We start from the raw sequence: 15,289 nt of genomic DNA, 5'->3' as shown, positions 1-15,289 counted from the left end.
TAATGGCTATGGTCAGGATTTTGGAGAAGGTAAGCTGAGCCTCTGTGTGTGTGTGTGTGTGCTTGTGTTTCTGAGAAAAAAAATACTTCACAATATCAGGATTGCTAATTGCACTCTCTCTCATCTGCTTGTCATCTTCTTCCCTCTCTCTTTCGGTCTCTCATCCAATCTTTCCCTCCTCCTCCACATCTCACCCTTCCCTTCCCCTACTCCTCCTCTCTCTATCTGCTTCTCAACCATCCCTACGAAAAACTCTCCTAATTGCATCAGTGTGTCAGAATAGGAACAGGAAATGGGAGACCAGTATGTACTGATTTGTCACTGCTGGTCTGCTCCCTGAATAAGCTATTGCTAATAGTTAGCACTGATAAAGGGCTGTCTGAATGGTGCTAAGCTACTGGAATTGCTAAGGCACTAGTTAGAGGAAAGGAGGTTCATTTAATGAACTGGAAGGGAGGAATGGAGAGAGAAAGATGGGAGAAACACAGAGAGAGAGAGTGTGTGTGTGTTTGTGGATGTGAGAGAAAGAAACAGACAAAGACCGAGAGAGAGAGAGAGAGATACAGAGAGAGAGAGGAGCGAGAGACAGAATAGACAACAAACAAAAGAGTGAGGGAGTCAATGACAGAGAGAAAGAAAAAAAGAGATGGTGAGAAAATGAGGGAGGAAGCTAAAAGTGAGTGTGTGTCAAAGTACTTGTTTTGGTAGCCAGATAAGACGCAGGTGTCAATTGGAAGTCAAGGTATTTCCTCACAAGTATAAGTTGGTTTGCTTTTCTCTCCTCTGAATCACTCGAGTCATTATTTATGTTCGAGTCCAGAGGTGGATTCCAAACAGCACCCTATTTCCTTTATAGTGCGATACTTTTACCCCTTTTTCTCCCCAATTTCGTCATATCCAATTGGTAGTTACAGTCTTGTCCCATCGCTGCAACTCCTGTACGGACTCGGGAGAGGCGAAGGTCGAGAGCCATGTGTCCTTCAAAACACAACTCCGCCAAGCAGCATTGCTTCTTGACACAATGCTCGCATAACCCGGAAGCCAGCCGCACCATTGTGTTGGAGGAAACACTGTACACCTAGCGGCCATGTCAGCGTGCACTGCGCCCGGCCCGCCACAGGAGTCGCTAGAGCGCGATGGGACAAGGATATTCCGGCCGGACAAACCCTCCACTAACTCGGATGATGCTGGGCCAATTGTGCGTCGCCTCATGGGTCTCCCGGTCACGGCCGGCTGCAACACAGCCCGGTATCGAACCAGGATCTGTAGTAACGCAGCCAGCACTGCGATGCTGTGCCTTAGACCGCTGCGCCACTCGGGAGGCCCTATAGTTCAATACTTTAGACCAGAGCCTTATGGGAATAGGGTGCCATTTGGGAAGCAGAGCAGAGCTTGAAAGAACAGATAATTACTTCAGTCCAGTTCACCATAATTAACTGTGTTGACTGGCTGGGCCCACAGCTCCCCTGTGATGTAACACACACACACAGACACAGACACAGACACACACACACACACACACACACACACACACACACACACACACACACACACACACACACACACACACACACACACACACACACACACACACACACACACACACACACACACACACACACACACACACACACACGAGTTCAGAACAGCAGAGATCACAGTAGAGCCCTTGATTGTTAATGGCAAACACTAACACAACAGGACTGGGCAAACACTAACAAAACACTGTACTTTCTAGAGTGCCTTGAGAAAGTATTCACACCCCTTGACTTTTTCCACATTTTGTTATGTTTACAGCCTGAATTTAGAAAGGATTGCATTTCGATGTTTTGTCACTGGCCTACACACAATACCCCATAACGTCAAAGTGGAATTATGTTTTCTTTTTTTTGAGTCAATAAATATTCAAACTCTTTGATATGGCAAGCCTAAATGAGTTCAGGAGTAAAAATGAGCTTAACAAGTCAGAAAATAATATGCAATAATAGTGTTACATTTTTATTGTTTGATTTATGAATGACTACCTCATCTCTGTACTCAACACTTACCATTATCCGTAAGGCACCTCTGTCAAACAGTGAATTTCAAACTCAGACTCAACCACATAGATCAGGGAGGTTTTCCAACGGCTTGCAAATGCTTGGCTTATTGTAGATGGGTAAAAATAAAAAATATCATGCTCCCTTTGAGCATGGTGAAGTTATTAATTACACTTTGGATGATATATCAATCCACCCAGTAACTACAAAGATACAGGCTTTGTACATTGTAGTTATTACTTCACAATACTAACCAAATTGAAGAGTGAAAAGAAAGAAGCCTGTACAGAATAAGTGTTATGTTTGGGGCAAATCCAATACAACACATTACTGAGTACCCCTCTACATATTTTCAAGCATAGTTCTGGCTGCATCATGTTATGGGTATGCTTGTAATCGTTAAAGACTGGTGAGTTTTTCAGGATAAAAAAACTTGGAGCTGGTTCAGTCTGCATTCCACAAGACACTGGAGATTAATTCACATTTCAACAGGAAAATAACCTAAATCACAAGGCCAAATCTACACTGGAGCTGCTTACCAAGAAGACAGTGAATGTTCCTGAGTGGCCGAGTTACAGTTTTCACTTAAACCTACTTGAAATCTATGGCAAAACCTGAAAATGGTTGTCTAGCAATGATCGCCAACACATTTGTCAGAGCTTGAAGAATTTTGAAAAGAATAATGGGCAAATGTTGCACAATCCAGGTGTGGAAAGCTCTTAGAGACTTACCCAGAAAGAGTCACAGTTGTAATCGCTGGCCAAAGGTGCTTCTACAAAGTATTGACTCAGGGGTGTGAATACTTTTGTAAATGAGATATTTCTGTATTTCATTTAGTTTTTTTGCAACAAAAAAATCATGAATGTTGTAATTATGGGGTTTTGTGTGTAGATGGGTGAGAAAGAAAATATGTTTAATCCATTTTGAATTCAGGCTGTAACACAACAAAATGTGGAATGTATTTGGTACTTTCTGAAGGCACCGTAGGTGTATAATGTCACAAAACACTTGTTATTTGTTCATCTCAACAACACAAACTGAAAGAAAGCCTCTCTGTGTGTGGGCATGATCAGCGTCTTCAAACGGATGTCTGAAGGCGATATCAAACAGAGATACAGTGTGTCCTGCACAACCAGGAACAGGGATGAGTCCATTTTGGAAGACAGGGATTGACTGCCAAACCCATTCAAATTCCCTGTTCCCTCTCTCCCCAACAGGTTTTAAGCTCCCGTACTGACAAGTGACTACGAAGCTCTTTCTTCTCCTCTCCTCCATCCTGCTTAGAGATTTACACAAAGCTCTGTCATTTGGTGCATCAGTCAATGATGTGATCTGCTACGCTGTGGATTTGGAGGAGAATCACTCATACTGCTCCCCGATTGATTGATTGATTGATTGATTGAGTGAGTGAGTGAGTGAGTGATTGATTGATTGATTGATCAATCGATCGATTGTGAGTGAGTGTGTGTGTTTTTAGGGATGTTTGGGTCCAAAATCAGACAGGGAAATTGTATGATTTGCACCTGTCTATCTATTAGCCTAGCGAGGGTATATTCCTGAACAGCAGTGTGTGTGTCTACGTGACCGCTACTTACAGCAAGTCACACTCCAGAATGGGTAATAAAGGAAACATAACCAGAGCATCAGAAGAGACAGGGTGAGATGTGACCTGTTGCCAGAAGAATAGGGCAACCAGTGAAGAACAAACACCATTGTAAATGCAACCCATATTTATGTTTATTTATTTCCCCTTTTGTACTTTAACTATTTGCACATCATTACAACACTGTATATAGACATAATATGACACTCGACATGTCTTTATTCTTTTGGAACTTTTGTGAGTGTAATGTTTACTGTTAATTTTTTATTGTTTATTATCTATTTCACTTGTTTTGGCAATGTTAACATATGTTTCCCATGCCAATAAAACCCCTTACATTGAATTGAATTGATAACGAGAGAGGGAAAGAGTCAATGAGAGACAACGTGGATCTGGGAGTAGAGAAACACCATGTGGTGTTATTGAGTTTACCTACCAGACCATAGTCTGTTGAACCAAACACACACGCACACGCACACACTTTCTCTGTCCCGCTTTCTCTACATTCTTGTAACGTCTATCACCCTTTCAGTCAGTTCTACACTCATTTAGGAGTAAGATAGAGTCTCATTCAGAAGTCAATGCATAGGAGAGTAACCCTGGCTCTCAAACTCCATGTGCCGAGATCCAAATCAGAACATTTACATTTATTTTAATTCCCTTCCATTCATTTCACAGCACAGCCCTAGTCGTTATCCAGGAGAGACTTGGCTCTGGCCCACCAGCAGGTCTGATCTGCTATTTGGATTTACTGGTTTAGAGTGGCGGAGAAAGAGAGACAGAGGTGGGAAATTGGATCATCCTTTCATACTGTGATGGTGGCAGATGCTCCCCTCACATGCACTCACACACATGCACGACCCCCCCTCCCCCAATACACGTGCATGTACCCCACTTCCCCAATAAACACACAAACACATATAGAAGATGGATATACCAAGAAGTCTGCTAGATGCCCTCAATCTCACACAAATGATCAAGGAACCTACCAGGTACAACCCTAAATCTGTAACCATGGGCACCCTCTTAGATATCATCCTGACCGACTTCCCCATCCCATCCTGACCAACTAACCCTAACCCTAAATACACCTCTGCTGTCTTCAACCAGGATTTCAGCGATCACTGCCTGCATGCGTAATGGGTCCGCGGTCAAACGAACACCACTCATCACTGTCAAACGCTCCCTAAAACACTTCAGCGAGCAGGCCTTTCTAACCGACCTGGCCCGGGTATCCTGGAAGGATATTAACCTCATCCCGTCAGTAGAGGATGCCTGGTTGCTCTTAAATAAGCATGCCCCATTACATTAAAAAAAAAAACTAAGAACAGATATAGCCCTTGGTTCAGGAACTAATATACTCAGTCAGTTAGGAAAGCTAAGGCTAGCTTTTTCAAACAGAAATTTGCTTCCTGTAGCAATAATTCCAATAAGTTTTGGGACACTGTAAAGTCCATGGAGAATAAGAGCACCTCCTCCCAGCTGCCCACTGCACTGAGGAAAGGAAACACTGTCACCACCGATAAATCTACGATAATCGACAATTTCAATAAGCAATATTCCACGGCTGGCCATGCTTTCCACCAGGCTACCCCTACCCCGGCCAACACCTCAGCACCCCCTGTAGCAACTTGCCCATACCCCCACGCTTCTCCTTCACCCAAATCCAAACAGCTGATGTTCTGAAAGAGCTACAACATTCTGGATCCCTACAAATCAGCTGGGCTAGTCAATCTGGACTCTCTTTCTAAAATTATTTGCCCGAAATTGTTGCAACCCCTATTACTAGCCTATTCAACCTATCTTTCGCATCATCTGACATCCCCAAAGATTAGAAAGCTGCAGTGGTCATCCCCCTCTTCAAAGGGGACACCTTACACTCAAACTGTTATAGACCTACAGTGGGGCAAAAAAGTATTTAGTAATACTTATTTTCCACCATCATTTGCAAATAAATTAATTAAAAATCCTACAATGTGATTTTCTGGATTTTTTCTCTCTCATTTTGTCTGTCATAGTTGAAGTGTACCTATGATGAAAATTACAGGCCTCTCTCATCTTTTTAAGTGGGAGAACTTGCACAATTGGTGGCTGACTAAATACTTTTTTGCCCCACTGTATATCCATCCTGCCCTGCCCTTCTAAAATCTTCGAAAGCCAAGTTAATAAACAGATCACCGACCATTTAGAATCCCACCGTACCTTCTCCACTATGCGACCTGATTTCCGAGCTGGTCATGGGTGCACCTCAGCCACACTCAAGGTCCTAAATCAGTGGTTCTTAACCTTGTTGGAGGTACTGAACCCCACCCGTTTCATATGCGCATTCACCGAACCCTTTTTAATTGGAAAAATAAAATATTATTTTTTTTCAAATTCAAAACATAGGTATATGTTTTACTGGTGCACAAAATGAACCGTGTATCAACATCACTGTGTTCAAAGAACGAAATCATCAAAACATGATTTTCACACAAAAACAAAAACATAATAATGAATATTTACTGCAAATCAGTGTGACTTCTGCTGTTGCCTTTCAGAGACCAGTTCAGAAATGCGCGGCTTCACCTTGGCAAGTGCCTCTCATGTCTCATGATGTCATGTCTCTCATGTCATTTTCGCAACAAAGTCTGTTCCTTTTCTTCGTTTTTATGTCCAGCATCCTCGAAAAGGATTGCTCGCAAAGATATGTTGTAACAAACGGTATGAAAATCTCCAGAGCTTTCTTAGCAATAACAGGGTACGTTACCATTTGTTGACACCAAAACGTTGAAAGCGTTGTTGTTCTGAAGAGTTCCTGTTGAACCTGACCAAGCTCATCTAAGTGCGTGGCAATTGCTTGCTTCAGTTCCGCGGGTACAGAAATGTCTCCGATTCCAGATACATCTTCGATCTTACTTACACAGTCGTCCAGCAGGGGGAAGTTTGCGAAGTTATCGTTCTCTGTTCGTCGTTTCCATAATGGTAGCATTTTTTGAAAAGCCTTCAGGTTTTCCTCCGCTTCGATGATGTTGACTCCACCGCCCTGCATCTTTTGATTGAGATGATTGAGAGCTGCGAAGATATCAGCCATGTACGCTAAAATGAGAATGAACTCAGAATTTTTGAAAAAATATGCATGACAATGTTGGTGCTCTTGCAAAAACAGGGCTAATTCCACACGCACGGCAAAAACACGATTCAGCACCTGTCCCCCGGGATAACCACCGAACGTTAGAATGGTACAGAAGTACCTCGAATTCAGAGCCCATTTCTTTACACAGCTCACTGAAGATGCGGTGCCTCAGAGCACGAGTTCGCACATAGTTCACGCATTCCACTACAATTTTTAATACTGCCAGTTTTGGAGGCAAGGTTTTTGTTGCCAACGCATGCCTGTGCAGAATAGAATGAGTAACAAGGATGTGTGGTGCATCGGCTTTCACTAGCGCACCAAAACCAGACTTTCTTCCCAGCATGACTGGAGCTCCGTCCGAACAAACTGCAGAAACCATATCCCACGAAAGATTGTTGTCTTTGAAGAAGTCATCCACAAGTTTCTTCACATCGGCTGCCTTAGTTGTTGTTGTAAGAGGCTTACAAAATAAAAAATCTTCCTATTTCACGTCGTCTTCACATAGCGCATGAATACAGCAAGCTGGCTGAGATTGGAAACGTCTGTGGTCTCGTCGAATTGAAGGCTGAATTTTGCCGGGCTTGAAATCAGATCTGCAACTACTTGAGCCAAGATGTCTTTGCTCATGTCCTCTATTCTGTCGCTGATGGTGTCCATTTGAAAGAGGAATTTGGGATAACTTAACTTCAGCCTCTTTTCCCAGCATGATATTCGCCATCTTCAACACAGCTGGTTTTATGAGTGTTTCACCAATGGTGTGTGGTTTGCCCTGCTTTGCGATCAGGTAAGCAACTTCGTACGATGCTGTGAGGATCGGTTTGTTGATGGGTACAACGCCGAGAACAGGCAGAGTATCCTTTTCATCGAATCTGGCTCTCTTCACCTTGAATTCAGCGAGCGTTGTGTTCTTGTATTTTCCATCTCCATGCAGCTTAAGGAAGTGTTCTCTTAGTTTTGCCGGTGCTAGACTAGAATTGCTCAACTTGGCATTGCAAATCATGCAGTTAGGACGCTGACTCCCATCACGTTCCGTTATACATGTGAATCCATATTGTACATATTCGTCTGACCACTTTCTTTTTTTGCTCGACATAGTAAGTATGAAGGGATTCAAATATTAAGAAAGAAATCACAAGACGTACCATCACGACAGTCACAAGTCGACTACTGAGCGCACCAAATTCCCTGCAGCACAGATAGGCCAAGCGATGTAGCGTGATCACCTGCAGCCAATGATGGCCAAGCCAGGTTAAGAACCACTGTCCTAAATGATATCATAACCGCCATCGATAAAAGACTACTGTGCAGTCGTCTTCATCGACCTGGCCAAGGCTTTCGACTCTGTCAATCACCGCATTCTTATCGGCAGACTCAATAGCCTTGGCTTCTCAAATGTCTGCCTCGCCTGGTTACCCAACTACTTCTCTGATAGAGTTCAGTGTGTCAAATTGGAAGGCCTGTTGTCCGGACCTCTGGCAGTCTTTATGGGGGTGCCACAGGGTTAAATTCTCGTACCAACTCTTTTCTCAGTATAAATCAACGATGTTGCTCTTGCTGCTGGTGATTCTCTGATCCACCTCTACACAGACGACACCACTGTGTACATCTGGCCCTTCTTTGGACACTATGTTAACAAACCTCCAAACGAGCTTCAACGCCATACAACACTCCTTCCATGGCCTCCAACTGCTTTTAAATGCTATTAAAACTAAGTGCATGCTCTTCAACCGATTGCTGCCCGCACCCTCCCGCCCGGCTAGCATCACTACTCTGGACGGTTCTGACCTAGAATATGTGTACAACTACAAACACCTAGGTGTTTGGTTAGACTGTAAACTCTCCTTCCAGACTCACATTAAGCATCTCCAATCCAAAATTAAATCTAGAATCGGCTTCTTATTTTGCAACAAAGCCTCATTCACTCATGCCGCCAAACATATCCTCGATCCTACCGATCCTTGACTTCGGCGATTTCATTTACAAAATAGCCCCCAAAACTCTACTCAGCAAACTGCATGTAGTCTATCACAGTGCCATCCGTTTTATCACCAAAGCCCCATATACTACCCACCACTGTGACCTCTATGCTCTCGTTGGCTGGTCCTCACTACATATCTGTCGCCAAACCCACTGGCTCCAGGTCATCTATAAGTCTTTGCTAGGTATAGCCCCGCCTTATCTCAGCTCACTGGTCACCAAAGCAACACCCACCGGCAGCACGCGCTCCAGCAGGTATATTGCACTGGTCATCCCCAAAGCCAACACTTCCTTTGGCCGCCTCTCCTTCCAGTTCTCTGCTGCCAATGACTGGAACGAATTGCAAAAATCTCTGAAGCTGGAGTCTTAGATCTCCCTCTCTAACTTTAAGCATCAGCTGTCAGAGGAACTTACCCGATCACTGTACCACTACACAGCCAATCTGTAAATAGCAAACCCGACTACCTCATCCCCATATTATTACTTACCCTCTTGCTCTTTTGCACCCCAGTATCTCTACTTGCACATCATCATCTGCACATATATCACTGCTGTATTAATGCTAAATTGTAATTAGTTTCGCCTCTATGGCCTATTTATTGCCTACCTTCCTACTCTTCTACATTTGCACACAATGTACATAGATCTCTCTATTTTTATTTTATTTTATTGACTGTACGTTTGTTTATGTGTAACTCTGTGTTGTTGTTTTTATCGCACTGCTATGCTTTATCTTGGCCAGGTTGCAGTTGTAAATGTGAACTTGTTCTCAACTGGTCTACCTGGTTAAATAAAGGGGAAATAAATAAAAAATGTAAAAGGGGGCAACTCTGCAGAGAGTTGCAGAGACAGAAGTGACGATGAACACACACACGCACGCACCACCAGTATTTTATCTAGCCGCCTCTTAAGAGGTGCTCCCAATAACCACGGAGACACCAGGCCTCACCATAACAACCAGAGAAAGGAAACTGCTCTTAAGAGGTGCTCCCAATAACCACGGAGACACCAGGCCTCACCATAACAACCAGAGAAAGGAAACTGCTCTTAAGAGGTGCTCCCAATAACCACGGAGACAGCAGGTCTCCCATAACAACCACAGAAAGGAAACTGCTCTTAAGAGGTGCTCCCAAAAACCACGGAGACAGCAGGTCTCCCCATAACAACCACAGAAAGGAAACTGCTCTTAAGAGGTGCTCCCAAAAACCACGGAGACAGCAGCTCTCCCCATAACAACCAGAGAAAGGAAACTGCTCTTAAGAGGTGCTCCCAATAACCACGGAGACAGCAGGCCTCCCCATAACAACCACAGAAAGGAAACTGCTCTTAAGAGGTGCTCCCAATAACCACGGAGACAGCAGGCCTCCCCATAACAACCACAGAAAGGAAACTGCTCTTAAAGCTGGAATCCGTACATGGTGAAACCGCCACGAAGAAGTTACTTCAAACAACAAACACAGTTTTTCCCCCTTGGACATCATTGTTGGGTAACGTGCGATAGAACAGCAGAGATACTGAGATCATTTTATTTTTACTATGCTGGATGCTCCTCTCCTCCATTTCATCAACAAAACTAAAACAATAACAAATGTGCTGCAGTGAACAGTTGTGTTGTTCCACCTTCTGCAGATTTCAGCTTTAACACATTGCTTCTCCCACTTGCACACACACACACACACACACGTCGGTGGTTTCTCTTACTGCGTTTAAAAACACATAAATAAACACACAAGAACGCTAAAGGATGTCCACTAAGACAAACAAATACACACACTAAGACAATACAAAACTATCTGCAGTCAGTATCAACAACAACAATGAGAAAGAGCCCGTCATACCTTCATCTTCCAACAGGTATTCATGGCTGCTAGATCCTTGAGCCCTACACACGCCCTCAGAGACACACCACACAGACAAAGAGTCCTGGGGGGGGTTACATGCCCCTGTGTAAATCCTCTCCGAGGGAGACGAGACAACCGTTAGTTAATACAGAAATGGAAGCGCCGCAGTGTCACCCAGCTGTCTCCCTGGCGATGGCAGCTCCAATAACACACCCCTAGACAAAGACAGACAGAGCAGTAATAGAGAGATAGAGAGAAGGCGGGATAGAGGGAGGGAGAGAGACTGAAAGGCTGTCCTGTATTTGCCTCTCACAGAGAGAGAGGCTCTGAGCTGCTGCTGCTATACTTGTCTGGGCTTGCCCTCTCCCAGCTACACACACACACACACACACACACACACACACACACACACACACACACACACACACACACACACACACACACACACAGAGCCAACCCGGTAGGGCAGCAATCTGATTGGCCCAAAAAAATACTTCCTCCAGCTGATCCCAATAAGGGGAGCAGCGGTCTAAGGCACTGCATCTCAGTGCTAGAGGTGTCACTACAGACACCCTGTATCTATTCCAGGCTGTATCACAACCGGCCGTGATTGGGAGTCCCATAGGGCGGCGCACAATTGGCCCAGCGTCGTCCGGTGTAGGCTGTCATTGTAAATAAGAATTTGTTCTTAACTGATTTGCCTAGTTAAATAAAATGTTAAATATTCCCTCTGCTCACTCAGCTTAATCAGTGCCTACCCCTAACCTCACTCAGCCTGTCGCTTGGCTACAAGCTCGATTGACACACACACACACACACACACACACACACACACACACACACACACACACACACACACACACACACACACACACACACACACACACACACACACACACAAACAAAGAGCCTCAGGTGAAGGCTTGTTCCATTTAGATGAGAAAACACAGGTTCACCTCCCTCCACCAATCAGAGATGACCTTACTTCCTGGCCCTCCCAATCATCAGCGGGGAGAGAGACAAGACTATCTAACCAATTTTGCACGAACTCTACGCACACTCACAAGACTATACAGTGGGGCAAAAAAGTATTTAGTCAGCCACCAATGTGCAAGTTCTCCCACTTAAAAAGATGAGAGGCCTGTAATTTTCATCATAGGTACGCTTCAACTATGACAGACAAAATGAGAAAAAAAAATCCAGAAATTAACATTGTAGGATTTTTTATGAATTTATTTACAAATTATGGTGATAAATAAGTATTCCATTCATCCATCTCAATGTAAAAGCGATAGGTTTAGGCGGCTACATAAAAAAATAAAAAAAATTCACCTTTATTTAACCAGGTAGGCAAGTTGAGAACAAGTTCTCGTTTACAATTGCAACCTGGCCAAGATAAAGCAAAGCAGTTCGACACATACAATGACACAGAGTTACACATGGAGTAAAACAAACATACAGTCAATAATACAGTATAAACAAGTCTATATACGATGTGAGCAAATGAGGTGAGATAAGGGAGGTAAAGGCAAAAAAAAGGCCATGGTGGCAAAGTAAATACAATATAGCAAGTAAAACACTGGAATGGTAGATTTGCAGTGGAAGAATGTGCAAAGTAGAAATAAAAATAATAGGGTGCAATGGAGCAAAAATAAATAAAATAAATACAGTAGGGAAAGAGGTAGTTGTTTGGGCTAAATTAGGTGGGCACCTGTACAGGTGCAGTAATCTGTGAGCTGCTCTGACAGTTGGTGCTTAAAGCTAGTGAGGGAGATAAGTGTTTCCAGTGTTTTTGAATTTGTAGTTCGTTCCAGTCATTGGCAGCAGAGAACTGGAAGGAGAGGCGGCCAAAGAAAGAATTGGTTTTGGGGGTGACCAGAGAGATATACCTGCTGGAGCGCGTGCTACAGGTGGGTGATGCTATGGTGCCCAGCGAGCTGAGATAAGGGGGACTTTACCTAGCAGGGTCTTATAGATGACATGGAGCCAGTGGGTTTGGCGGCGAGTATGAAGCGAGGGCCAGCCAACGAGAGCGTACAGGTCGCAATGGTGGGTAGTATATGGGGCTTTGGTGACAAAACGGATTGCACTGTGATAGACCGCATCCAATTTGTTGAGTAGGGTATTGGAGCCTATTTTGTAAATGACATCGCCGAAGTCGAGGATTGGTAGGATGGTCAGTTTTACAAGGGTATGTTTGGCAGCATGAGTGAAGGATGCTTTGTTGCGAAATAGTAAGCCAATTCTAGATTTAACTTTGGATTGGGGATGTTTGATGTGGTTCTGGAAGGAGAGTTTACAGTCTAACCAGACACCTGGACTGGCCGTTGGACTGGCGGGCAGGTGCAGGCAGCGATCAGTTGAAGAGCATGCATTTAGTTTTACTTGTATTTAAGAGCAATTGGAGGCCACGGAAGAAGAGTTGTATGGCATTGAAGCTTGCCTGGATGGTTGTTAACACAGTGTCCAAAGAAGGGCCAGAAGTATACAGCATGGTGTCGTCTGCATAGAGGTGGATCAGAGACTCACCAGCAGCAAGAGCGACATCATTGATGTATACAGAGAAGAGAGTCGGTCCAAGAATTGAACCCCCATAGAGACTGCCAGAGGTCCAGACAGCAGACCCTCCGATTTGACACACTGAACTCTATCAGATAAGTAGTTGGTGAACCAGGCGAGGCAATCATTTGAGAAACCAAGGCTATCGAGTCTGCCGATGAGGATGTGGTGATTGACAGAGTCGAAAGCCTTGGCCAGATCAATGAATACGGCTGCACAGTAATGTTTCTTATCAATGGCGGTTAAGATATCGTTTAGGACCTTGAGCGTGGCTGAGGTGCACCCATGACCAGCTCTGAAACCAGATTGCATAGCAGAGAAGGTATGGTGAGATTCGAAATGGTCGGTAATCTGTTTGTTGACTTGGCTTTCGAAGACCTTAGAAAGGCAGGGTAGGATAGATATAGGTCTGTAGCAGTTTGGGTCAAGAGTGTCCCCCCCTTTGAAGAGGGGGATGACCGCAGCTGCTTTCCAATCTTTGGGAATCTCAGACGACACGAAAGAGAGGTTGAACAGGCTAGTAATAGGGGTGGCAACAATTTTGGCAGATACTTTTAGAAAGAAAGGGTCCAGATTGTCTAGCCCGGCTGATTTGTAGGGGTCCAGATTTTGCAGCTCTTTCAGAACATCAGCTGACTGGATTTGGGAGAAGGAGAAATGGGGAAGGCTTGGGCGAGTTGCTGTGGGGGGGTGCAGTGCTGTTGACCGGGGTAGGAGTAGCCAGGTGGAAAGCATGGCCAGCCGTAGAAAAATGCTTATTGAAATTCTCAATTATAGTGGATTTATCAGTGGTGACAGTGTTTCCTATCTTCAGTGCAGTGGGCAGCTGGGAGGAGGTGTTCTTATTCTCCATGGACTTTACAGTGTCCCAGAACTTTTTTGAGTTAGTGTTGCAGGAAGCAAATTTCTGCTTGAAAAAGCTAGCCTTGGCTTTTCTAACTGCCTGTGTATAATGGTTTCTAGCTTCCCTGAACAGCTGCATATCACGGGGGCTGTTCGATGCTAATGCAGAACACCATAGGATGTTTTTGTGTTGGTTAAGGGCAGTCAGGTCTGGGGAGAACCAAGGGCTATATCTGTTCCTGGTTCTAAATTTCTTGAATGGGGCATGCTTATTTAAGATGGTTAGGAAGGCATTTAAAAAAAATAACCAGGCATCCTCTACTGACGGGATGAGATCAATATCCTTCCAGGATAACCCGGCCAGGTCGATTAGAAAGGCCTGCTTGCTGAAGTGTTTCAGGGAGATTTTGACAGTGATGAGTGGAGGTCGTTTGACCGCTGACCCATTACGGATACAGGCAATGAGGCAGTGATCGCTGAGATCTTGGTTGAAGACAGCAGAGGTGTATTTAGAGGGCAAGTTGGTTAGGATGATATCTATGAGGGTGCCCGTGTTTAAGGCTTTGGGGAGGTACCTGGTAGGTTCATTGATAATTTGTGTGAGATTGAGGGCATCAAGCTTAGATTGTAGGATGGCTGGGGTGTTAAGCATGTTCCAGTTTAGGTCGCCTAGCAGCACGAGCTCTGAAGATAGATGGATACATGATACAAACATTTTCACTATACCCATCATGAAGATGCTACAACCTAGCATATGAACAAAAGTTTTAAATATAGGTGGACAGGTCAAGAGAAATTTGAGTAATCAAGGTGACAGACATTGACACATTCAATACCGCCTTGCACACTCTTACCTGCATCTAGCTGATCTAGAAAGAAAACTTTCCAAGCCAAACCTTCATATCATAACTGCTAACTGCTACACACAGCTTGTCACCATATTAACATCCTAGTCAACATAGCTACTAGAACTAACACATTAGTTAACCCGCTACAATCATACAGTGTGGTGTACATTCAGCAAGCAGTTTAGCAGTTACACCAACAGGCCCCAGTGGCAATACATTTATAAAACCAAACACTAATTTGACTTGGAAGATTTTCAGTGTTGCATAGCCATAGCCAGTTAACATAGCATCATTCTCTGTTTGAGCCGGGTTTTTGAGTAGGCTAAACTAGCTAGCTGCATTATCTAGCTAAATGAAAAAAAATACAACAAAATCTCCCTCCCTCCTTCACTCACTCCCTGCATTTTGGAAGAAATTAATTTGTTGAAAACTGTTCAACTATTGCCTCTCTCTCTGAGTCAACT

The 15,289-nt window shown here is 44.1% G+C and overlaps 1 protein-coding gene across 8 annotated transcripts in view; it reads right to left on the bottom strand.

The window, feature by feature from the left end:
• The window catches only part of LOC112256249 (E3 ubiquitin-protein ligase MARCHF8), a 124,372-nt gene that overhangs the window by 34,999 nt on the left and 74,084 nt on the right, over positions 1-15,289 (bottom strand). Inside the window, exon 1 of one of the 8 annotated variants that reach the window (XM_042325260.1) lies at positions 10,573-10,909. The exons of the other annotated variants lie outside the window; for them this stretch is intronic. Within the exon in view, the coding sequence (XP_042181194.1) occupies positions 10,573-10,596 (24 nt within the window). The 5' untranslated portion in view covers positions 10,597-10,909. Of the gene's footprint in view, positions 1-10,572; positions 10,910-15,289 lie in introns of those variants that run through there. 8 annotated transcript variants of the gene reach the window in all.

Source organism: Oncorhynchus tshawytscha, linkage group LG01 (assembly GCF_018296145.1).
Source record: "Oncorhynchus tshawytscha isolate Ot180627B linkage group LG01, Otsh_v2.0, whole genome shotgun sequence".
Taxonomy (NCBI): domain Eukaryota; kingdom Metazoa; phylum Chordata; class Actinopteri; order Salmoniformes; family Salmonidae; genus Oncorhynchus; species Oncorhynchus tshawytscha.
This window is presented reverse-complemented; position numbering and strand designations above follow the sequence as displayed.